At 38.3% G+C, this 24,190-nt stretch overlaps 1 protein-coding gene and 1 long non-coding RNA gene across 3 annotated transcripts in view; one reads left to right on the top strand and one right to left on the bottom strand.

The window, feature by feature from the left end:
• Window positions 1-24,190, bottom strand: part of SCP2 (sterol carrier protein 2) — a 103,831-nt gene that overhangs the window by 11,405 nt on the left and 68,236 nt on the right. Inside the window, 3 exon segments of the mRNA XM_035715891.2 lie at window positions 2,736-2,865; window positions 9,230-9,323; window positions 17,846-17,999. Coding sequence (XP_035571784.1) covers window positions 2,736-2,865; window positions 9,230-9,323; window positions 17,846-17,999 — 378 coding nt within the window.
• The window catches only part of LOC112647044 (uncharacterized), a 34,263-nt gene continuing 28,061 nt past the window's right edge, over window positions 17,989-24,190 (top strand). The window contains exons 1-2 of one of the 2 annotated variants that reach the window (XR_007410856.1): window positions 17,989-18,103; window positions 18,434-18,526. This is a non-coding gene — a long non-coding RNA (uncharacterized LOC112647044). Of the gene's footprint in view, window positions 18,187-18,433; window positions 18,527-24,190 lie in introns of both variants that reach the window. The other variant, XR_003128043.3, reaches the window with a different exon arrangement.

The following is a 24,190-nucleotide window of genomic DNA, read 5'->3' on the forward strand; positions in this document are numbered from 1 at the left end:
TTTCCACAACACCACCATGCTGCCCATATAAGATGCCCTTACTACTGCCTCTTTCTTCTATTCTAGTTGATTCCTTATTCAAAAGCACTACTCATAACATTTTCTCCTCTCTCCAAGCTCTAAACTCTATTCCAAGAGCTCTGCCAACGTCCTTTCTGCCTCAGAGTGTCCCTGAATATTTATCTACCCTCTCAGAGAAACAAGTATCGTCCCTCCTTGCTACTTGCTAGCCTTCCCTCTGTGCTCCTGATATCATGCACCACTCAATAATGTATCAGTAACAAAACTCTCCCATCTTTGATAGACTTCCTTCTCCTACACAGCTTCCAGATCCCATCAACTTCACCCCAAATACCCTGGTAACTACAATGTAACAACATCTTTTTTCTCACTGCCAATACTCAGGCTATCCTTTTTGCTCACTTAGACATGGCAACGTCCATCTCCCCAATTGCTCTCTCTGCATCTGATTTCTCCCTTTCCAATTCATCAGATCTAATACACCTGCTTCATCCTCTAAAATACAGCCCTCACTTTTCTTTTCTACTTAAAAAGCTTTAACTGGATTGATTATAAATCAAATCACTCTCAAAGTTCATAGCATGGTATTTTAAGCGCTCCAAAAAAGTAGTCCTCATACATCATGTTTCTTAATAATACCAGACTCTCTGTGAGAAATGAACATATGAAACACATATAATACAACATACAAAATGTAACCTCCTGAATGCTTACTGAACACCATTCATTCATTTTGCTGTACATTTTTATTTTTATTTTTTTTAAATTTTTTTATTTATTTATGATAGTCACACAGAGAGAGAGAGAGAGAGAGGCAGAGACACAGGCAGAGGGAGAAGCAGGCTCCATGCACCGGGAGCCCGACGTGGGACTCGATCCCGGGTCTCCAGGATCGCGCCCTGAGCCAAAGGCAGGCGCCAAACCACTGCGCCACCCAGGGATCCCGAGGGTTCAGAGACACAGAGAAAAAGAGGCAGAGGGAGAAGCAGGCTCCATGCAGGGAACCTGATGTGGGACTTGATCCCGGGTATCCAGGATCGCACCCTGGACTAAAGGCAGCGCTAACCCACTGAGCCACCAGGGCTGCCCAAGTCTCATGCTTTTAAAACCATCCCTACACTGATGACTCCCAGATATCTTTAGCATGGACTCAGCCACTGAACTCTAAGGTGTATATCCAACTGCTTAACTGACAAGTTTACCTGGATACTTGATAGTTATGCTGAAGCTAATATGTATAAAACTTAACTCCTGATTTGCTCCTACTCCCCTTTAATATTCTTCCCACCATCTTCTCAATCTCTATAAATTGCTTCTCTGTCCTACCAGTTCCGAGGTCAAAACCTTGAAGTTCTCATTGACTCCTCTTTTGCTCACATTGAGCAGTCTAATCCATCAGCAAATTCTGTTTTCCTCTACTACCTTGGTCTAAGTCTCTATCATTTTTCTTTTTGCCTGATTTTCCTGTTTCTAACCTTGCCCCCTGTAGGTTCTTCTCCACACACCAGCTGGAGTGATCAATCGGTCGATTGACTGATTGGTTTTTATTTTGGGGGGTGATTTATTTAATTTATTATTATTATTATTTTTTTGGAGTGATCATTTTGAAACTTAAGTTTGATTGTGATTCTCCTCTGCTCACAGCCAGGGTACATACAAGGTTTTCTGAAATTATATAATAACTTTCCATAAACATATTATCTTTCATGACAAACAATAACAAAAAACAAATTTTTTTAGAATATCACCTTATCATCTGCCTGGGCATATCAGAATATAATCCTGAAATAACTATTTTCCAAAAGTTCTTTTTATTTTTAAAAGCTTAAATCTAGACAATGCATTGTTTTTCTTCCTACACCACATGAGAGTGGCAGCTCATAAAATGCTTCTCCCTCTGCCTCTTTTTCTCTGTGTCTCTCATGAATAAATAAATAAAATATTTTAAAAATAAATAAATAAATAAAAATAAAAGCACGAGACCTGAGGAGATCCCCAGGGAGTGAATAGAGATAGAACTGAGCCTTGGAGTACACCAACATTAAGAAATTTGGAGATGAGGAGAAAATAGGAAGAGAAGCCAGGAAGAAACAGCCAATGAGTAAGAGGAAACCCTACAAATATATCATGAAGGCTGAGAATTAACCACTGAGTTTAGCAACATGGTGGTCACTGGTGACCTGGATAAGAATAGTTTTGGAACAGTGATGAGGATAAAAAGTGATTAGAGTAGGTTCAAGAAAGACTAGGATGAGAGGAAATGGAGATAGTGATTATAGATAGGACTTTTGAGGCCATGTAACCATATGCTGGACCATGTGCTTTATAGGATACTTAAGAGATAATTCTCTTAATCCTTCCATCAACCCTATGATATAGGTACCATTTATTATTCTCATTTACAGATGAGAAAACTGGGGCTAAGAGAAGTTAAATAATTTGTTCAAAGCCAGAATGTGTGAGTGGTAAGGCCAGCACCCCAACCCAAGTCTGTGTAAATTCTAAGGCCTAAAATTGGCAACTCTGTGATGGAGGCTCCCAATCTTTGGGAGGAGGTAGCTGTGACCTATCCCTTTTCCTAAGGATTCACTAGTTCTTTTAACAAGGTCCTATGCCTCTGAAGCCAGCCCTTTTGGAAAACACCAAAGCAGATCCCCATTTTCCCTTGTGTATTTGTTCAAGCCTCCTATTAATGAAGTCATTATTGCACTGACCTGAGTTAGGAAGCACTGATCCTTTGCCGTTTTTCACATCCACCACCCAAGTAGCTTCTTTCCCCTCAGGGCCATTCTTCACCTTGAAGGCAAAAATACCACCGATTTTCTTCACAAACTCTTCCCCTTCCTGGACAGGAAAAAATAAACAAAAAATAAAAAACCAAAATTCTGGGAGTTGTATTAAGTTTGTTTCTCAGGCTTTTTCTCTACATTGAATGTTTAAATAGATATATGATGTGAGCAGCTGGGCCAGCAGCAGTCGCCAAGCTCCCTCAGGATCTTTCACCCAGAAAAATCTGAAAGGCAACAACTCCCTCATCTGCCAAATCTTTTGTTAAAAATGGCTTTCCCAACACAACTGGTAGAAGAAAAGAGAGAATGAGGGTAGCACAGCAGCATGTTCTACTGAAGTAGCTTTCCTTTATCTCAATTTCTGAAAGATTCACTCTGGCCTGTCTAAATGTAGGAACCCCCACTCCCTTTTTTTTGCAGGTAAATTCTTTTACGTGTGTTTCTGGCTTCCCACAATCAGAACTTAAAGAGAAATGGTTCTGAGAGCAAAGTCTTTTATTTGGGCGGGGGGGTGTGAGTGGCTTATGGCAAATACATAAATAACATATTAATCAGTTGAATATTTTAGAATTGGCTACCTTTTGAATTCTCTTATAATTTTTTTCTCTTATAATTTCTAGTAGTTTTTATTTCCCACCTTCTTTATTTCAGCTTTACATCCCTGCAATAATTTAGATATAAGATTCTTCCTTTTGGTATCATAATATTTATTCTTCTATTTTTTTAGCTTATTTTAGTTAAATTCAACTAGTTAACATATCATTAGTTAACAAATAGCTCAACTAGTTCAATTAGTTAACATATCATTAGTTTCAGAGGTAGAGTTCAGTTATTCATCCATTGCATATAACATCCAGGGCTCATCACATCACCCAGTTACCCCATTCCCCCACCCTCCTCCCCTCCAGCAACCTTAAGTTTTCTTCCGAGAAGTAAGAGTCTCTTACGGTTTGTCTAATATTCATTCTTTTAAAAAAGACTGAAGTGTTTACTATGTTCAGGCACTATGGTATAAGTACCTGAAATACTCAAATAATTATTATCCCTGAGGAACTTACATAGACTGATATCAGATACTAACCTCTGTTTCTATGTAAGCAGAGAACCTGGCTTAAGTTCTTTCTTTTTGTTGTGTTTTGTTTTACAGTATACAATTCTGTGGTATTTTAGTATATTCAAAGTTGTGCAACTAGCACCATTATCTAATTTTATTTTATTTTTTTAAGATTTTATTTATTTATTCATGAGAGACACACACACACAGAGGCAGAGACACAGGCAGAGGGAGAAGCAGGCTCCATGCAAAGAGCCCTATGCGGGACTCAAATCTGGGAATCCGGGACCACCCCCTGAGCCGAAGGCAGGCTTCTCAACCGCTGAGCCACTCAGGCGTCTCCCATTTTCTAATTTTAGAATGTTCTTATCACCCCAAAAGAAACTCATAGCCATTGGTCATCACTGCCCTCTACTTCCCTCCTGCTAGTCTCTGACAACCACCAATCTACTTTCTATCTCTGTAGATTTGCTCATCCTGGACATACTATATAAATGGAATCACACAATACATGGTCTTTTGTGACTTTCACTTAGCATCTTTCACTCAGCAAAATGTTTTAAGGTTATTCCAATCCATGCTGATGCATGGAATTTTTATGACCAAATAACATTCCATTGTATGGATGTGGCACACTTCATTTAGTCATTCATCAGTTGTTGATTACTTCCCCTTTTTAGCTATTATGAACAATACTTCATAGGCATTTGTGTACAAATTTGTGTACTTTTTAAGTATATATTTAAAAGTAAAACTGCTGAATCATAGGATAATGTTTAACCTTTTGAGAAACTGGCCAAACTGTTCTCTAAAAAGTAGCTACACCATGTTATAATCCAACCAGCAATGAATGAAGGTTCAATTTTTACACACTGCACAGACCTTTGTGTTTTTATTTTATTTTTTTTAAGACTATTTAATTTTTTTTTTTTAGTAACCTCTACACCTAATGTAGGGACCGAACTCAAGACCTGGAGATCAGGAGTTGCATGTTCTTCTGACTGAACTAGCCGGGCACCCCAGGCTTTTGTCTTTTTAATGTTAGTTATCCTAATGGGCATGTCAATCTTTTTCTTATTTATACTAGATAACACACCTGAACTTATTCAAAAGCAACCATGTGTCTTAGACTCCAAAGAAGCTATTCTAAAAATATTTAGTCTAGGCCTACTTATCTTGACTATCATGGGGGCATTTCCTACACGTGGGTGTCTTAGAATTAACTATTACTATTTTCTAGTTAAACCAAGAAACCAAAACTTCTTGTCAGATTTTTAAAGAAGAATTCTTATTTTGGCTTCCCTTAAAATATCTCACTCAAATCATTCTAAGTTAGCTTTAGGAGAAATTATTAATGACAATAATAATCTTTTTAGGGCTATAAAGTGTTCAAATCCTTTTATATACATTATTTCTTTAATCTCCATAAAACCTTGTAAGTAGGTGGACAGATATTAATATCAGCTCACTGAGCAGAAAAAACTAAGGCTCATAAAGGTTAAAAATGCTTCGGACTATTCTGTCTCCTATTGCCAAGTAAGCCATTTAACATAATCCATCTAACACACTAACGTAAGCCATCTAACACTTACAGGTGTGAATTTCTTAAAGGTGGCTCCCCAGAGCCTACAAGAGGAAGTCTGTCTTTACATATCATTCAAGATTTGTCATAATCTGAGGGATATTTATCTGTTCTTACCTTCAGTCACTTTTTTCATCCTCCTCAGGCTGTAGGTTCCAACAATACTGATCATCTTGAATTCCATAAACATATGAGCCTCCCATGCTCTTGCTTATGCCCTGTCCCAGCTCACTCACCTATTTACATTCCACCCCAACCTCGTGAAGTCCCCGCTTACTTGCTAATTCTTCTGGGACAGCTCTTCTATCTCTACTGGACACTTTGATAGCCATTTGCACATGTATCCATGTTTCTTGTAGTTATTATTTTTTTTTTCCAGGGGAAAATTTCCCCATGTCTGTCTTCCCACTAAACTCTGTTCCCTAAAAGGCAGGGACACATGGTTGTAAGTAGTACAACCAGAATTCAATCCCTGTTTGGTTTAACTTCAAATTCAGTGCTCTTGTCGTTTGACCATACCATTCTGCGAAGCAGGTTACATCAATACTTCCAACGTGAGCCTATGAAAGCAGTGTGTCTCCATAAATGAATTTTAAATTCAAGTCTTCTCTACATTCCTTAAGATCTTTTGTCCCTCAAGTTTCCATGAAGACAATCTAGAAGAGTGGGTTAATTATCCTAGTATGGTGGGCCACCCAAGAGCCAGGCTTCCTTTGGGGCCAGCAGCCCATGAATGACTATTTCTAGGTGCATCCATGCCATCTGCTTGCATAATGCCTCAGGAACAGACAGCAACAAGTTAGAGCAGGAAAACACCAGCAAGTATTTAGAAATTCTACTTAGCATACTTGGAGAGAAATTCTCCCCACTTCCTTAAAACAGATGTAGACTAATTTGCACTTGCTGTTACTTTTAAAAATCAACTGATCCGGGCAGCCCCGGTGGCGCGGTGGTTTAGCGCCGCCTGCAGCCTGGGGTGTGATCCTGGAGACCTGGGATCGAGTCCCACATCCGGCTTCTTGCATGGAGCCTGCTTCTTCCTCTGCCTGTGTCTCTGCCTCTCTCTCTCTCTCTCTGAATAAATAAATAAATAAATCTTTAAAAAATAATAAAAAAATCAAATGTCCTCCTTTAAAAAAAATCAACTGATCCTTTTATAAAATAACATTTTTCATTGAAGAAGATGTGAGACAGGGTAAGGAAATGGACAAGGAGAGAGCTAAAAGGGGAAAGAAAATACACATTTGTTGTAGAACTAAAGTTCATTAATACTAAGAAAGTTCTAAGTTTGCTCCTTGAGTGAAAAAAAGTCTTTCTTTCTGAGTAGGCAAAAGGTCAAGGAGTAGGTTCTGTCTCAAACTTAATTGGAACAAAAAGTTAAGACAGAATTCAAAAAAGGGCAACAGGGTATTGCTAAGACAAAAGTGGAAATAAAATCTCTGGCCAGATTTCCTTTGCTAAGGCAGAAAATGCATGAATTGACAAAAGATTCCAAGACTTTCACTTTCTAGTCCTTACAAACATTTAGGAAACTTACAATCGTGGGAAGGAAACAAGGGGACAAGGTCTGCTCAAGTGAAGTTTAAGAGGGAGGAGAAAAGAATTAAAATAGGAGCAGGAGGGATACAACTGCAAAGCTAAGACTGTGAAATAAAAAGAGCACTTCTTTGTTAACCCCAATAATGAAGTATTCAGTGACTGACACATAGCTATCAGATATTCTCTAATTATTTTTATTGACAGAATAAAGTTGAAAAAAATGGGACAATTTGGCAGAAGCAATTATCCCATAGGTTGCTCTGCAGGCAAATGTTGTTGGCAAGGAAAAAAATTCAAGTTGAGCCCTTACAGAATCCAACTTCAGTTTAGTGGACAAATATAATGAAGGTAGTTAAACAATAATGAGAGGCTGGCTCAGTCATTACAGCATGGGCCTCTTGATCTCAGGGTCATGAGTTCAAGCCCCATGTTGGGGGTAGATTACTTAAAAAACAAACCAATAATGAGATATTTTTTCCTACTAGATTGGCAAAGATTTTTTAAAAACCAGCCAACACAAAGCACCGGAGAAAGTAGGAGGAAAAAAACAGTCACTCCCATGAATTGTTATGAGGTTTGTCAATCAGTACGCTCTTTTTGGTGGGTAGCTTGGCAATATATACCAAAATGTAAAATATGCATATCCAACAACTCAACGATTTCCCCCTTTAATTACTCATGCTAAGATGATCATGGCATTAAATATTTAAAGATGAAAAAAGAGGAAATTTATTATACCACTACTTTACTTGCAAAAACTTAAATATAAGCAATGTTCACCGTAGGAAGCTAGTTAAATAGATTATGATACATAAAAATCAAAGTGTACTAGGTGGTCATTCAAACTCATGGTAAGGATTTATATTTATGTGCCTGGAACACTGTCAAGAGAAAAAAGTGGGTTATAAAACACGTTTAACCCCCATGTAGGTGTATCCCCACAAGATGGTGGCAGGACAGGTCTGCAGCTCCTGAGCCAATGCCTGCCTGCCCAGAACCGGCAAACCTAGCCCCCTCTACCTCTGGAAGGTCATTGATCACAAAAATCCCAGAAACGCAGGGTCTTTTTTCAAGACACATCAGTCACATTGACTGTTTTCCACCTACAGTGCAATCACCTTAGATGTTAATAAGTTCTTTGTGCTACAATAAATTAGAAGATATGCACAATGTATGCCTTTCACACTGTAGCCCAAATGAAATACACAGCTTACCTATTCTGAATCCTTTTATTTCAGCCACTTTGGTCAGCTTAATAGATGTATAATTGGAATTGTGTAACTGTGACTATAATTGTGACTTCTTGGTTTGAAAATTAAAATCAGTAATAATATCCTGAGATGCCTTTAGGTTTGAAACAATGATATAAGTAGTAATTTTGCTTAAAGAAAATAGTTCTTAAAAAAAAAGAATAGCTCTCTTTTTAATATAAGTTATTGTTAGATTGCCTTTGTATGATTATTATCTATGAAGAACTAATTATTGTACATAAAAATAAATTTGTATACAGAGTATAATTTAAAAACCCAACATGTATCATATGATCCCAGTTATGTAGAACTGCATATTCATATACAAAGAGAGATGTCTGAAACAATGTCAACCACTGTTCACATTTTAGTGAACTCCAAGTGATGGAAATTCAAGAGATTTTAAACTTTCTTTTTCATATGTTCTATATTGTGTGACTTTCTTTTAAATTAGCATTATTTTTAAAGAAAAAAACTACTCTGAAAAAACTGAAGCACGAGAGATTTTTTATAAGGAGTGTTGATATTAGGTACCTTTTAAAGACACATTTTAAACATTCTTTTTTAATGGTTCTAAGTAAAGTCTTTGAATTAAAAATTCAATTTTAATTCTTTTGAATTAAAGGGAAATTACACAAAATAAGTGAGAATCCTTTTACATATGACCTTGGTCCAAAATTATTATCTTCCTGACAAAGAGAGGACTGAGGAGAGTAACAAGGACTAGCCTTTCCTCTAGTTCAGATTATCACAGCATTTTACCATAGCTCTTTATAGAACTCAAGTATGGAGGCTTGTACATCTCTGAAATGCATTCTTACCAGAATTACAAAGAAACTATAACAGACACTCAGAAATACAAAAGACACTCACTACTTGACAATATTATATAAATTTTTAACTTGTATCACTTCACAGAAACACCAGAAATCTATTATCTGCTTCCTCTAGCTTCAAAGTCCTCCTGGTAGAATTTTATAAAATTCTTACTTACCTCTTCAAGCTTCTTCTCAATCTCCTTAAAGACCAAATTTGCCTTAAATCCATCAACTGCAGAGCTGGTTGGAACAGCCTCAATCTGATGAGTTCTGTAAGAAAATGGAGAAAAGAACCAATTTCAATCCATGGAGTCATACAGACACAAGGTTTTCACCATTTAACACTAGTAATTTTCAAAAAATCCCTAAGAACAGAGATGCTGTGGCTCTTACCCAAAGAAAATCATAATTAAGTCCATAAAACAATTAAGCTTTTCTTCCCATTTTTTTTAACAAATACTGAGTGCTCACAAGACACTAGGCATTGTCCTTAAAAATAAAGTAAACCAAAAAAATTTACCCTAGTTGGGGAGAGAGACAACAAACAAGCAAAAAAATAAATATAAGGGCAGCTGGGTCACTCAACTGGTTGAGCATCCAAATCTTGGTTTTGGCTCAAGTCCCATCTCATGAGTCCTGAGATGGAGTCTGCTTGAAAATTCTCTTCTCTGCCCCTCTACCCACTCTTACACACACTCTCTCTCTAATAAATGAAGGAAGGAAGGAAGCTACTATGAAAAAAATAATGGAGTACCTAGGTGGCTCATTTGGTTAAGCACTCAACTCTTGATTTCAGCTCAGGGCATGACTCTGGGTTGTGGGATTGAGCCCCACATCAGGCTCTGCACTCAGAGCACAGTCTGCTTGTCCTTCTCCCTCTGCTTTTCCCTCCCACTCATTCTTTTTTTTTCTCTCTCTCTCTCAAATAAATAAACAAATAAAACCTAAAAAAAAAAAAAACTATGAAGAAAATAAGGCAGGTTAAGAGGATATAGAGAAAGAATATGTGTCTGTTGGGTATTTTATTTTTATTTTTTAAATTTTACTTTATTTAAATTCAAGGAATTAACATATAGTGTATTATTAGTTTCAGAGGTAGAGTTCAGTGATTCCTCAGGTGCATATAACACCCAGTGCTCATTACATAATGTGCCCTCCTTAATGCCCATCACCCAGTTACTCCATCCCCCCATGCACTTCCCCTTCAGCAACCCTGTTTGTTTCTTAGAGTTTAGAGTCTCTTATGGTTTGTTTCCCTCTCTGATTTCATCTTACTTTATTTTTCTCTCCCTTCCCCTACAGTGTTCTATTTTAGATAGCCTGGTCAGATAGGCTTCTCTGAGGAGGTGATATTAGCTTTTAAATTATATAAATGAGCTAGCCATATAAAGATTTAGGTGGGGAAGCCAGTACTAAACTTCCAGCATAAAAAACTTAAGGAAAAAACTAGTTTGGCAGTTAAAAGAACTATAAGAAGGCCAGTATGACTGGAGCAGAGCAGAGACGTAGAAGGATCTAAGGTCACAGAAACACACAGAGCAAGATAATAAAGTTAGGTTGTTGTTGTTGTTATTATTATTATTATTAGGAGTTTGGATTTTAAGTATAATAAGAAGAACTGTATGGTATAAGCTACAGAGTAGCAAGATCCAATTTACATGTTTTAAAAAAACAAATCTGGGTGCCAGGTGGAAAACTATAAAGCTGCAAAATAGGGAAGCAAAGAGACTACTGCAATAGTCCAGGCAAGAACTGATGGTGATTAGATAAGCAGAGATTGGGCTCAAGATTTGTATTTTACCTGTGACACAGATATGAATTTAACAACTGTCTGCCTATTGGTTGTTTGATAGTTAGGGAACAATTATAGATGAATGACCTGATGTAGCAGAAGGAACATAGTCTTTAGAGCTACAAAGGCCTGGGTTTGAATCTCAAGGGTTTCTTCACATACTAGCTATATGATTCTGAGTAAATTACTTGACCTCTGTGAACCTCTGGTGGAGAGGTAGGAAAGAAAGTGGAGAGGGCCAATGACTTTACATAACTAAACAGAATCCCGGGGTGGGAGGAGGGTACCTAGCAGAGCCCCTGGCCCATGGTAAAAAGGGATAGCATGACTAGAATAGGCTCCAGAGCTTCAAGTATTAGATACAGACAGAAACTGGAGGAGTCTGAGGAAGAGGAGGATGTTAGATAATTCCTTTGACATGGCAAGCATTGTTCAAGGTAGTAGGAGTATAAGGGTGGACAAGTCCGACCTAGGCCCTGTTCTCACTGAGTTTATATTCTTCTAGTGGGAGTAGAAAAAGGAGTAAATAGATAAAATAATTTAAAGTAATAGGAAGAACCTACTTTAGGTAGAACAGTCAGGAATGACATCTCAGAGCAGCTGAATTTAAGCTAAGATCTTATTAAAAGAAGAAAAGGAGCTAGCCATTCAAAGAGGAAACTGCAAAGATCCTGAGAAAGGAGCTTGGTATGTTTAAAGAACAACAAAAGCAGTCACTACAACACAAGTGGGGGGAGAGTGATAATGAAAATGAAACTGAAAAACTGGGCAGGGGTCAGATCATAAAGGCTAAAGTAGGGAATTTGGGAAGCTACTGAAATGATTAAGCAGGGAAGTGAGATGCAGTTGACTCTTGAACAACACGGGTATGAACTGCATGGATCCACTTACATGTGGGTTTTTCCCATAAATACAGTACAGTACTGTAAATGTATTTTCTCTTCCTTATGGTTTTCTTCATATCACCTTCTTTCCTCTAGCTCACTTTATTGTAAGAATACAGTATATATATATATACATATATATATATATAAAAGAATACAGTATATAGTACTTATACAAAATATGTGTTAACGGACCTTTTATGTTATCGGTAGGGCTTCCAACCATCAGTAGGCTCTTAGTAGTTATTAACTTTTTAGAGAATCAAAAGCTTTGGGGAATTTTCAACTGTACAGGGGGCCAGCACCCCTAACTTCTTCATTGTTCAAGGGTCAACCGGGGGATCCCTGGGTGGCGCAGCGGTTTGGCGCCTGCCTTTGGCCCAGGGCGCGATCCTGGAGACCTGGGATCGAATCCCACATCGGGCTCCCGGTGCATGGAGCCTGCTTCTCCCTCTGCCTGTGTCTTTGCCTCTCTCTCTCTCTCTCTGATGACTATCATAAATAAATAAAAAAAAAAAAAAAAAAAAGGGTCAACCGTAGTTTGTTTTGTGATTACTCTTACAACAGTGTGCAGAATGAACTGGGGAGGGTGTGTGTGTGAGAACAGAGGCAGGGAGAATAGTAAGGCTACTGGAATAGTCCCAATAAGAAGTGATGGTGGTTTGGACTACAGTGGGGACAGTCTGCCAGTGGAAATGGAGAGGAAAAAGTGTATACTTTTAGAGACAGAATCCATAGGCTTTACTACTGGGAAATGAGGGGGATCTCACAGTAGGGGGAAGGGCAAGGATGATTCAGTTTTCCTATATAACTGAGGGGATGGCAGTGCCATATAGCGATAAAAGGAAGAATGTAGTGGGAGGGGATCAAAGTTCCATTTGAGGCACAGGAGGTATGAAATGTTTGTGAAACAAGAAGGCAGTTGGGTATGAGTCTGGAGCTCAGAGGAGAGATTGAGGATGAATATAAAATAAGGGTGACCATCAACATAATGAAAGTATTTAAATCCATGGGAAATGATAAACTTGCCTGGAGAGAATTACAGAAAAAGAAGAGAGCCCAGGACAACACCATATGGTACTCCATTATTTAAAGAGGAAGCACGAACTAGGGGTGGTAGAAGGGGAGGAGGGCGGGGGGTGGGAGTGAATGGGTGACGGGCACTGGGGGTTATTCTGTATGTTAGTAAATTGAACACCAATAAAAAATAAATTAAAAAAAATAATTAACATAAAAAAAAAATAAAGAGGAAGCAGCAGCCAATGATACAAAAGGAAAAACCAGGGATCCCTGGGTGGCGCAGCGGTTTAGCGCCTGCCTTTGGCTCAGGGCGCGATCCTGGAGACCCGGGATCGAATCCACGTCGGGCTCCCGGTGCATGGAGCCTGCTTCTCCCTCTGCCTATGTCTCTGCCTCTCTCTCTGTGTGTGACTATCATAATAAATAAAAATTAAAAAAAAAAAAAAAAAAAAAAAAAAAAGCAAACAAAAGGAAAAACCAGGGATCCCTGGGTGGCGCAGCGGTTTGGCGCCTGCCTTTGGCCCAGGGCGCGATCCTGGAGACCCGGGATCGAATCCCACGTCGGGCTCCCGGTGCATGGAGCCTGCTTCTCCCTCTGCCTGTGTCTCTGCTCTCTCTCTCTCTGTGACTATCATAAATAAATTAAAAAATTAAAAAAAAAAAAAAAGAACAAAGAAGAAACTAGGACCTGGGTCTTTAAAACAAAAAACAAAAAAAAACAAAAGAAAAAACCAGAAGAACATGGTGTTGCTGAAGCTGAGAAGGGAGATAGAATCTGGGAGGGAGCATTAAACTATGCCAATTACTGCCAAAGATCAAACACCCACTGTATCTGGCACCATGGAGAGTACAGGGAACTTCGACAAAAACAATCTGAAGAAGTTGGGGAAGGTAGAAGTCAGAGTACAGTGAATTAAAGAGTACACAGAAGAGAGAAACAGAGACATTTTGAGTTGATGGCATGAGAAAGATACGAATTTGGGGGCCAAGGACAAATTTTGTTATAGCAACTTGAACAGATGAAGATAGCAGGCCTCAATTTATCCAAGATAAAGCTCAAAACCAGAAAGTAGTAACAGAAAAAAGAAAAACTGTTCAAAATTGATCTAAGTGAAGGTAAATAAAAGTTTAACTATAAATTAAATGCAATTGGTCACAGCTCTTAAATATGACCTCTCCTTCTTATTTTTCTGTTCCTATTGCAGCACTGAACATTTCTTATCCACACACACTGCTACAACTGCCTCCCCTAAGGACTGCTGGCCTCTGGTCTCTGCACCATTCAAATCAAAGTAATGCCAGACTGATCTGCTTAAAGGGCAATATAACCACATGATCTTTTGATAACACTCATTCTGTGGGCTCAGTTCCAAATTCCTGAGTAGAGGATTTAAGGTTTCAAAACCATAATCCAATCTGGTTACAACTGTACCTCCTGTCACCAGCACACTATTGACTCTGCCCATCTACCAAGGCACACACATAATCTACTCTGTACCCACACAGTACAACCACTCATCAAATCCGGTATTTCAAATCTTTGTAACTATCTATGTACATGCCCGGAATACCCTTCCTCTAAGTTTCTGCTGGGCAATCCTAGTCATCTGGTTTAAATTTACCTTCTCCATAATAATTTCTTCCTCTGGGCTTCAACAGCATTTTGAAAAACTTACGTCTGCCTTCCCCACATACACAGAGGGCCATTCTTGGGGGTCTAAGCATGTAGCAGTTGCTCCATCAAAGTTAGCTAAATAAGGAACTAAGTAAATCAGATCATGTGCAATATAATGATTGATATTACCTGCAATAAAATGATTTATAAGAAATATTTGGTCATTCAGATGACTAAAATATACTTCTCAGATATATCTGGTCTTCATCCACAGTTCCTGAAAATGCTTCAAAGCCATAAAGGTGAAGTGAATGACTTGGTATTAATGAAAGTGACTTATGCACCCTACCAGACATCACTACCAGTGAGAGGAAAGGAGCTGGAGGTTGATGAATCAATGGCCAATGGCTTGGTCAATCATGATTATGTACTGCAGCCTCCATAAAAACCCAAGACGACAGATTTTTGGTCCTTTTCAGAGAGCTTCCACAATCAGGAAACCAGAACCCTTCCTCATACCATTAAGCCAGGCCCCAAACTCCTTTGTATGGGACCTTGCCCCATATATCTCTTCATCTTATTATTGATTCGTACTCTTTATCATGTCCTTTAATAAACTGGTAAAACAGAAGTAAGGGTTTTTCAGAGTTCTATGAGCCACTCTAGCAAATTAATCAAACATAAGGAGGAGGCCTTTGGAAACTCCAACCTGTAGCCTCTTGGTCAGAGGCCCAGGTAACAAACTGAAGTTTGTGACACATCTGAAGTGGTGGGTGGGGGCCAGTCTTGTGGGACTGAACCCTTAAACTTTGCAATCTGATGCTATCTCTGGGTAGATAGTGTCAGAATTGAGTTGAATCCAGACCTACTGGTGTCTGAAAATTGCCTGGTGTTTGCGGACAGGTAGTGGGAACTCCTATTCTCCACGTTGGAACTGGGTCTGGGAACCCTAAAAGAATACCTTAAAATGATCTTGTTTAAAACTGTATTTGTACCATTAGACTCAAGAACCGTTTTCCCAGCTTTGGCCTTTATAGTGAGTTATGTTATATCATAAAACTATCAATACTACCTTCAATATTTTCTTATTAGTCATTAATTCTTATTAGTCATGTATACAGGTATCCCTGCTTTTCAAAAGTTCATGTTACTTTGCTTCTATGACAGGCCTATATTAGTACCTGTTTTTGCTAACCAAAAGAAATCCAAAGAGGATTTTGGTTTAAAAAAAAAAAAAAAAGGAAAAAAAAAGTTAAAAAGAGGTAATAGCATTTAACGTTTGTTTTGTAGCAAGCCATTTTAGAGGCAGTGTGTACATGGAGAGTGTCACCTCCCCCATGTTCTCTCCCCAAGAACTACACTAAGCAGGAGCCACAGCTGTGGCTGTGAGCATCTGTGCTTTTTCTCAATTTATTCTGTGCATCCGTTAGCAAGATGTGTCCTAACAGAAAAGCATAAAAGAGGTCATTCTGGGGTCTGGGAAACACTCAATAATTTTTCCATATAGGTTAATGGTATAACTTCTTTCCTTCACACCATTTTGGCTTAAGAAAAATTTCACAGGAACGCTCTACTTTTGGACAGCAGGGGAAACCTGTATATCATCTGGATTTTTTTTCATACTTCTGCCTTCCTACAAATAACACTGTAGTTATTTTGAACAACTCAATCTCCCAATTTTTTAGTCTCCTGAAATTAAAAAACTATGAGACTCCCATGTTTAAAATAGAATTTGTTGCCGCCGATTCATAAACTTCTAATCTGAGCCAATTAGATACTATTCTAATACTGCAGTTAGCTCTTTATAGTTTGGCTTTTACCGAGTGTTTTCAACTCCAAATATGAACTAGATGGAATTCTAGAAGACAGTACAGACTGATGATCATCTTTAGGAGGAAAATTCGAAAATTCAACATCTTATCACCTTTTTATTTGATTCAATTCAAGAAACATTCACTCTTTATGACAGAGAGCCCTACAGGGGTTGAAAGAAGTCACAACAGTCTTAGACCTCAAGGATTTCATATAATAAGGGGAATAAAAGTGTGGATATACTACAACTAAGCCCAAACTGAATATGGGTCCAAAGGAACAGAGTGCTGTGGATATTTAAGGAAGATGGTACTGGAGATGGGCCTTCAATGATAGAACTCACAACAGAAATGATATTCCAGGAAGAGAAAAAAAAGTGAAAGCACAGAGAGAAGAGACTTATGAGCTTGTAAAACATAAGAATATAACGGATTCTGAAAAGAAGTGTGTCACATACCCTTTGTGGAACCGGAAGTGTGAAAAATAAATAATTACCAAGAATTTCCAGGAGAAAAAGAAAAAGAGAGCTAGTTAGTGTTGACAGCTACCGCAGGGTTAAAGTTAAACAAGAAAAGAAAACAAAGACAAGAACATTTCATAATCACCGGTAGCCTTACCTGATCTCAGTGGTGAGGTAAAAAAAAAATAGACATTAAGATAGATACTTCAGCGTGGGGGAGGAAAAAAAGTGGCCCAGTATAAAAGGCTCATGGCAAAAGGAAATAAGGCAATAAAAAAATAATTGTTATCATATGTAAGACCTGACCATGTTTGCTAACAGAGGAAAGAAGTCAGTAGAAAAGCAAAGGGAAAAGACTCAAAAGGGAGAAGGTATAGTTAATATTTGGAACGAAGTTACAGAACATAGTTGGAAACAAAAGCATCCAAGGAGGTCAGCTAGGCCTTGGGAAGGAAGAGGGACTTTTTGCCTGTGGGAAGGATGAATGAGCACTAAAGAGACGGGAGCGAGGAAGCTGGGGGTCCTGAAGGCCTGGACCAGAAAGCGCTGGCGGAGTGGAGGTGCACGGGCATTTGATAAGGACAGGAAGAGAACCAGCAAGAGCCCAAGAAAAGGCTTCTAGCAGCAGTGAGGCCTTAGCTGCATTCAGAGTCATACACGTGCAGAGATCCAATCAGCGTATTTAATAACTTTCTCCAAACAATCTCAGAAACCTGGGAGGCTATGCAGGGAGAAAGCAATTCTGAGAAGGGAATCGTAAAAAGTGAATCACTCTGGTTGTCAGGTCCAAGACGAGTATTTTTAGGTCAGCACTCTCTTTTGACTGTGCTGGGGTTTTGGGGGGTCTGTTGTTTTGTTTTGTTTTAAGTAGTCTGCACACCCAGCATGGAGCCCAGTGGAGGGCTTGAACTCACCACGCGGAGAGCAAGACTTGAGCTCAGATCAAGAGTCCCTCCCTTAGCCCACCGAGCCACCCGGGCGCACCGGTACTGCCTCCTTTGTGTACAAAATTTTCCCAAGGCTGGTTAAGTCTAAAAGCTGCTAATTGCCAGTTCAAAGACCTTAAAGCCGGACCGGACCACCAAAGCAGAGCCATGTGGTATTTATTGAGTTCTGGACGATAAAATACGGACTTTGCACTTGTGCAACATCATCGGCTACGAAAAAAATCAAGGCTCGTTAGCAGGCGACACCCAGAGAGCCACTTACCTGGCAGCTTCAGGAAAGCCCATCTTGTAGAGCGTCACAACCACGGCTCCTCCAATGCCTAGATTGTGCTGCAGAGCAACCTTTGCACCGGGAACTTGCCTCTTTCCGGCTTCCCCTCTCAGCTGCCAGCAGAGCTCGGCGCACTGAGCCAGACCTGACAAGTCGAGCACCGAGCAGTCAGGCTCCGCGGCGCCGGCACGCGGCCCCGCCCGCTCCTCCCGCCGGACCCGGACCGGAGCCTACGCGGGATCGCGGCTCGTGAGTAGCAGGCCCAGAGAATATTCGCATAAATAAGAACTTCGCTTAAAAGCCACGACAGTATCGGCGGCCAGTTTTGTAGGGTCGGTTTTTTTCCCCCCTCCTAAATCTGTACTTAGACAATATTCTTCAGGCTTAAGAAATTTCCTGCACTCTTAAAAATCCAACCTGTTGGGGGGGGGGGGGGGGCTCAGAGGTGGAGCACCTGCCCTGGGCCCAGGGCGTCATCCTGGAAAATTAAGTAAACTGTGAATGGTTACAAAGTAGGCTCCTCTAGAACTGACATTTATAGAACCCCTGTCTCCTGATTTACATTTGTCTTTCTACCAGACCAACTATTCAAGGATACCCGAGTTAAGAAGATTCTAACAGGATAGACTGATTTCCATCCTGGAGGCAGAGCTCTACAGGTCTACCTACAATGTATGTTCTTCCATCTACATACCCAATCACGTGTTCTTTTTTTTTTTTTTTTTTTAAGATTTTATTTATTCCTGAGAGAGAGAGAGAGTCAGAGACACAGGCAGGCTCCACGCAAGGAGCCCGACGTGGGACTCGATCCCAGGACCCCAGGACCACGCCCTAGGGCTGAAGGCAGCGCTAAACCACTGAACCATTTTCTGCCCCCAATCACATTTTCTGATTCCTGAGTTACCCGTGACAATTTCCAAGGAAAACCACAGGTCCAAAATGCTGTCATTTAGACTGAGTTCACAAACCAAGGCTTAAGTCCTCATCTAATTGTAGTTTCAACCTCCCCCAGAAATGCAGTCTTAACTAGTCAGGAATTTTTTGATCAGTGCCACGGAGTCTGCCACCTGGGCCCTCTGCATCTCCCAAAGATGAGGTAGCCTGCATGATAAGACCCTTTGCTTTTCCACCTAAGGGAAAGCACTCTGGCTGGAACAATCCTTTTGCTAAGAACTTTTTGCCTCACTCTCCTGTAAAAACCTTCCATTTTGCACAACCCTTCAGAGCCCCCCCTATTTGCTAGATGGGATTCATGCCCAATTCATGAAACATTTATTAAAGCCAATTAGGTCTTTAAAATTTAGTCAGTTGAATTTTTGCTATTTAACAGACCCAAACCTCCTCAAGAAATTTAACTGCAACTTATTTCCAAGCAGTAACTGTGTATTTACAGAATATATATCTTAAGCACTGTTTTATAATAGGTAACTCTACAACCTATAATGATTTTTTGAATTGTGAACATTCTGAATATTAATGAAGAAGATCAATGTGAAACTTTGGGGTAATTAATTTTACTAGAAATCTGCCCTATAGAAAGCTCAACCATTTAATGAATATCTGAAAGGCAAAAAGTATTCACACGCATCTTATATACACATGGGCAGAAAAGTACAGCTAGTTTTCTTCACAAAATAATAAATATACATAGTTCGTAATATTTGAGAAAATACTCAACCTTACTTTGGTTAAACAGAAAAATGCCATTTTTTAACCAAATTGGTAAGGATGCTTTTTTGTTTGTTTTGTTTTAGGTAAGAATGTTTAAAATAGGACTAATCAATGCTGGGGAGACAACCAAGACAGTCACTTCCATACAGTACTGGCGAAAGTTCAAATCAGTGCAACCTTTTTGGAAAGCAATGTACAAAATTAAGAGCCTTGAAAACCATTCTACAGAAATAAGCATAGGCAAAGTTTTACAGAAAAGGCTATCTTCATCATATTTTAACAGTGAAAAAGTAGATAATCTAGAATGGTTATATAAATTATGAACTATCCATCCATATAACAAAGCACTATGTTCCTATTTAAAACACTTATAAAATGTTTAACAATTTAGGAAAAATTTAGGAAAATGTTAAACAATTTAGGAAAACAATCGTATATATTATTTATATATATATACACAAAAAAACTGACATATAATCTTAGTAAAACATGCAAAGAACCAATATTAATCTAACCATCCATCTAACAAATATTTTATGGCCTAATATGTTCCAGACACTCCTCAAGGCTCAGGAGATCCAGCAATAAACAAAGTAGGCAACTTTTTTTCCCTTATGAAGCTCATAGTCTTGCAATATAAAGATGCAAGCATTTACGATACAGCCTACTATGGGGGTAGCATTATCATAATGGGGAGTGGCAGGTAAGGAGGCAGGCAGAATGAGAGAGAGCAGGAGGAGAAGAAGAAGGTCTTGTTATTTATTTGCTTTTGACAAAAGATGAGTGTACGAAAGCATACTGATTATTTGAGGTTTCCAGTTGTCTACTTTCATAATAAATGGGATTTCTTGAATTTCTAGAATCTGGACCTGTGAAGGTGGAAGTCAAAAGTTGACCTCAGAAATCCACTTAGCAAGAAGGCATAGCAGTTATGAAAGCATTAGCCTAGGACTTCACTACATATAGTCTGGTTGCTACTGAAAACAAACAACTCAAATATAAACCAAGCAGTCCACTATTAAATATATAAAGAATTGACAATGTAATATAAAGTGCTAATAAAGATAAGTACTAAGTGCAATGGAAAACCTCAGAATGGAAAGACTAGGGAAAAACATGTTGAGATACTATCTGAGGTCTTTTTCTTTTCCTGCTTCCTTGACCCCATCACTCTTCTTTATACCATTAAGACAGCCAAGTACAAAAAAGTCATAATTCAGTTTTAGTTTACATTAGACATCTAAAAGCCTTAAAATAAACAACATAAAAAAAGGCATGGTTTTCTATTATCAGATCCTGGCTTTTTGAGAAAGAAAAGCGTTGCTGAACTTCAAAAGCAAAAAACTTTACTAGACTCAGCATGCACCAAAGAGTGCATATTTATGGAAGAGCAGTTTTTCCCTCTAAAAGTTACCAACCCAGAATGCTATCAAATACAAAATATATTTCAAAACCAAAAGTAACATAAAAACATTTTTATTTTTTTTTTAAGATTTTATTTATTTATTCATGAGAGACACAGAGAGAGAGGCAGAGACACAGGCAGAGGGAGAAGCAGGCTCCATGCAGGGAGCCCGATGTGGGAATCAATCCCAGGACCCCAGGATTATACCCTGAGCCAAAGGCAGGCGCCAAACCACTGAGCCACCCAGGGATCCCCCTATATAAAAACATTTTTAAACACACAAAGCTGAAAGATTTCACTACCATACTGCAACATCCACACCACAGAAATGTTAAAAAGGAAGTCCATTAGGCAGAAGGAAAATGATAGTAGATAGAAAAAAAGATCTACACGAAGGAATGAAGAGCACTGGAAGTAGTAACTATATGGGTAAATGAATAAGGTCTTTTTTTATTATTTAAATCTCTTCAAATAAGATAAAAATAAAATGGAGTAAAAAGTAATCCAAAAAAAAAAAAAAAAGTAATCCAAAAGAAGGCTGAAAAAAAAAATAGGCAAAAGGGAGTAACGAATAGCAGTGACAGAGAGAACACAAATAACAAGACAAACTCAAACTAAGCATATTAATAATCACATCAAATGTAAATAATCTAAACACCCAATTAAAGGCAGAGATTCTAAGAATGGGGGGGAGCAAGACTAAATTAAATGATGCTAATGCATTTTATGTTTTTAAAGATTATCTATTTTAGAGAGAGAACAAGAGAGCAAGCAAGCAGGGGGAGGGGCAGAGGGAAAGAGAGAATCCTGAAGCAAACTCCCCACTGAGCACAGAGCCCAACATGGGACTTGGTCCTAGGACCCTGAGATCATGACCTGAGCCAAAATCTTGAGTCAGCCACTTAAACAAATGAGCTATGTAGGTGCCCCAATGTTAATGCACTTTAAAGTCACAAATAGGTTAAAAGTAAAAGGATGGAAAAAGATACACCACATTAACATTACTTAAAATGTGAAAACTGAAGCAACTATATTCAATCAGCTAAAGCAGATTTCAGAGCAAAGACTTGCCAGGGAAAAAAGGCCATCTCATAATGATAAAGATTTAAACACAAAACTGTCTTTATTCACAAATGATATGATTGTCTATATAGAAAACCTGATGGAGTTTTTTTACGGTTAATAAATTTAAAAAGTAGTTTTAGCAAGGTTAGGAGATGAACATACAAAAATTGGTTGTATTTCTACATACTAGCAATAGAAAATTGAAACTGAAAAATATCATTTACAGTAACATCAGAAATATGAAATACTTAGGGATAAATCTGACAAAACATGCATAAGATCTATATAGTAAAAACTATAATACATTCCTGAGAAAAGCTAAAGAAGACCTAAATAAATGAAGATAAATAGTTTAAGAGTCAGAAAACTCACTATTACTTGGATGTCAATTCCCCTTAAATAAATCTATACATTTAACATAATTCCCCCCAAATTCAAGGATGATTTTCTTTAAATGGAAATCAACAAGCTGATTCTAAAATTTCTATGGAAATGCAAAGGAGCTAGGATAGCCAAAGAAGAATAAAGTTGAGAGCTAAGGCTACCTAATTTCAAGAATTATTATAAAGCTACAGCAATCAAAGCAGTATAGTATTAAAGACAGAAAATAGATTAGTGAACAGAAAAGAGAGTCCAGAAATAATGCCCACATATTTATGAACAATTGATTTTTGACAAAGGCAATGCTATGGAGAAAATATAACTTTTCTAATAAATGGCACTATAACTGGAAATACATTAAGTAAAAAATGGACTTGGCCTCATACTTTGTGCCATACACAAAAATTAATTCAAAATTAATTACAGATCTCAATATAAAACCTAACATATAAAATATCTAGGAGAAAACAGAGGAAAAGGTCTTGGTGACCCTGGATTAGAGATTGCTTAGATACAAAACCAGAATTAAATCCATGAAAGTACAGATAGATAAGTGGGAGTTAATAAAAATTAAAAATTTCTGCTCTTCAAAAGACACTACTAAGAGGATGAAAAGGAAGTCACAGACTGGGAGAAAACTTTTGCAAAGCATGTATCTGATAAAAAAAATTTAGACACATAATATATCAAAAACTCTCAAAACTCAATAAAAAATAACCAGGGGTGCCTGGGTGGCTCAGTCAGTTAAGCGTCCTGGGATCAAGCCCTGCATCAGGCTCCCTGCTTCTCCCTCTGTCCCTCCCCTCTGCTTTTTGCTCCCTCTTTCTCTCTCTCTCTCTCTCTCAAATAAATAAATAAAATCCTTAAAACAAAACAAAACAATCAATTGTGTCCCAAAATGTGCAAAAGGTTTGAATAGACTCTTAAGAAGAAGATATACAAATGGCAAATAAGCACTTGAAAAAATGCTCAACATCATTAGTCATTAGGAAAATGTAAATTAAAACCACAAGGAGATGCCACTACACACTGGTTAGAATGACTAAAATTAAAGACTGACCATACCAAGTCTGATGAGAATGTGGAGGAACAAGAACTCTCATTCATGGCTAGTGGTAACGTAAAGTGGTTTGACCACTCTGGAAGTCAGTTTGACAGTTTCTCAAACTATGGAAAGAGATCAAGTGGCCATTGACTGATAAATGGATAAAGAAGATGTGGTACACACACACACACACACACACACACACACACACAGAAATATTAGTCGGTCATTAAAAAGAATGAAATGCTTTGCGATAAGAAGTGGGGAGTAATGAGTGATTACACAAAAGTATATAAGAAGAAACTTTTGGTTCATGGATATGTTCACTATCTTGACTGTGGTGATAGTTTCACAGATAAATACATATATATATCAGAACTTAAATTTTACACTTTAAAATCAGTTGATTATAAGTTGATTTTACCTCAATAAAGCCATTAAAATAATAAAATAAAATATGAGATATATAGGCACAATTTTCCTTTCCCTTCCTTTTACTTGGCAAGAGCAATAAAAGTCAGAGCCTGCTCCTAGTTATCTCTACCTGCCAACAGGTATCAAGAGTAAACACTCTTCACTTGGGTTTCATTTCCCCTTGCACTGGAGAGTATTCATTAGACTCTAATGATAAAACTTAACTTTCCTCACATCACAATGGCAAAAATGCAAAGTTCTTAACAATGGGAATAAGGCTACGTAGCCTGTAGAACATGATAAAAGGCTAAAATAGATGCTTTGATAAAAAGCTACTTAGGCCTTACTGACTTAC

Source organism: Canis lupus, chromosome 5 (assembly GCF_003254725.2).
Source record: "Canis lupus dingo isolate Sandy chromosome 5, ASM325472v2, whole genome shotgun sequence".
Classification (NCBI taxonomy): Eukaryota; Metazoa; Chordata; class Mammalia; order Carnivora; family Canidae; genus Canis; species Canis lupus.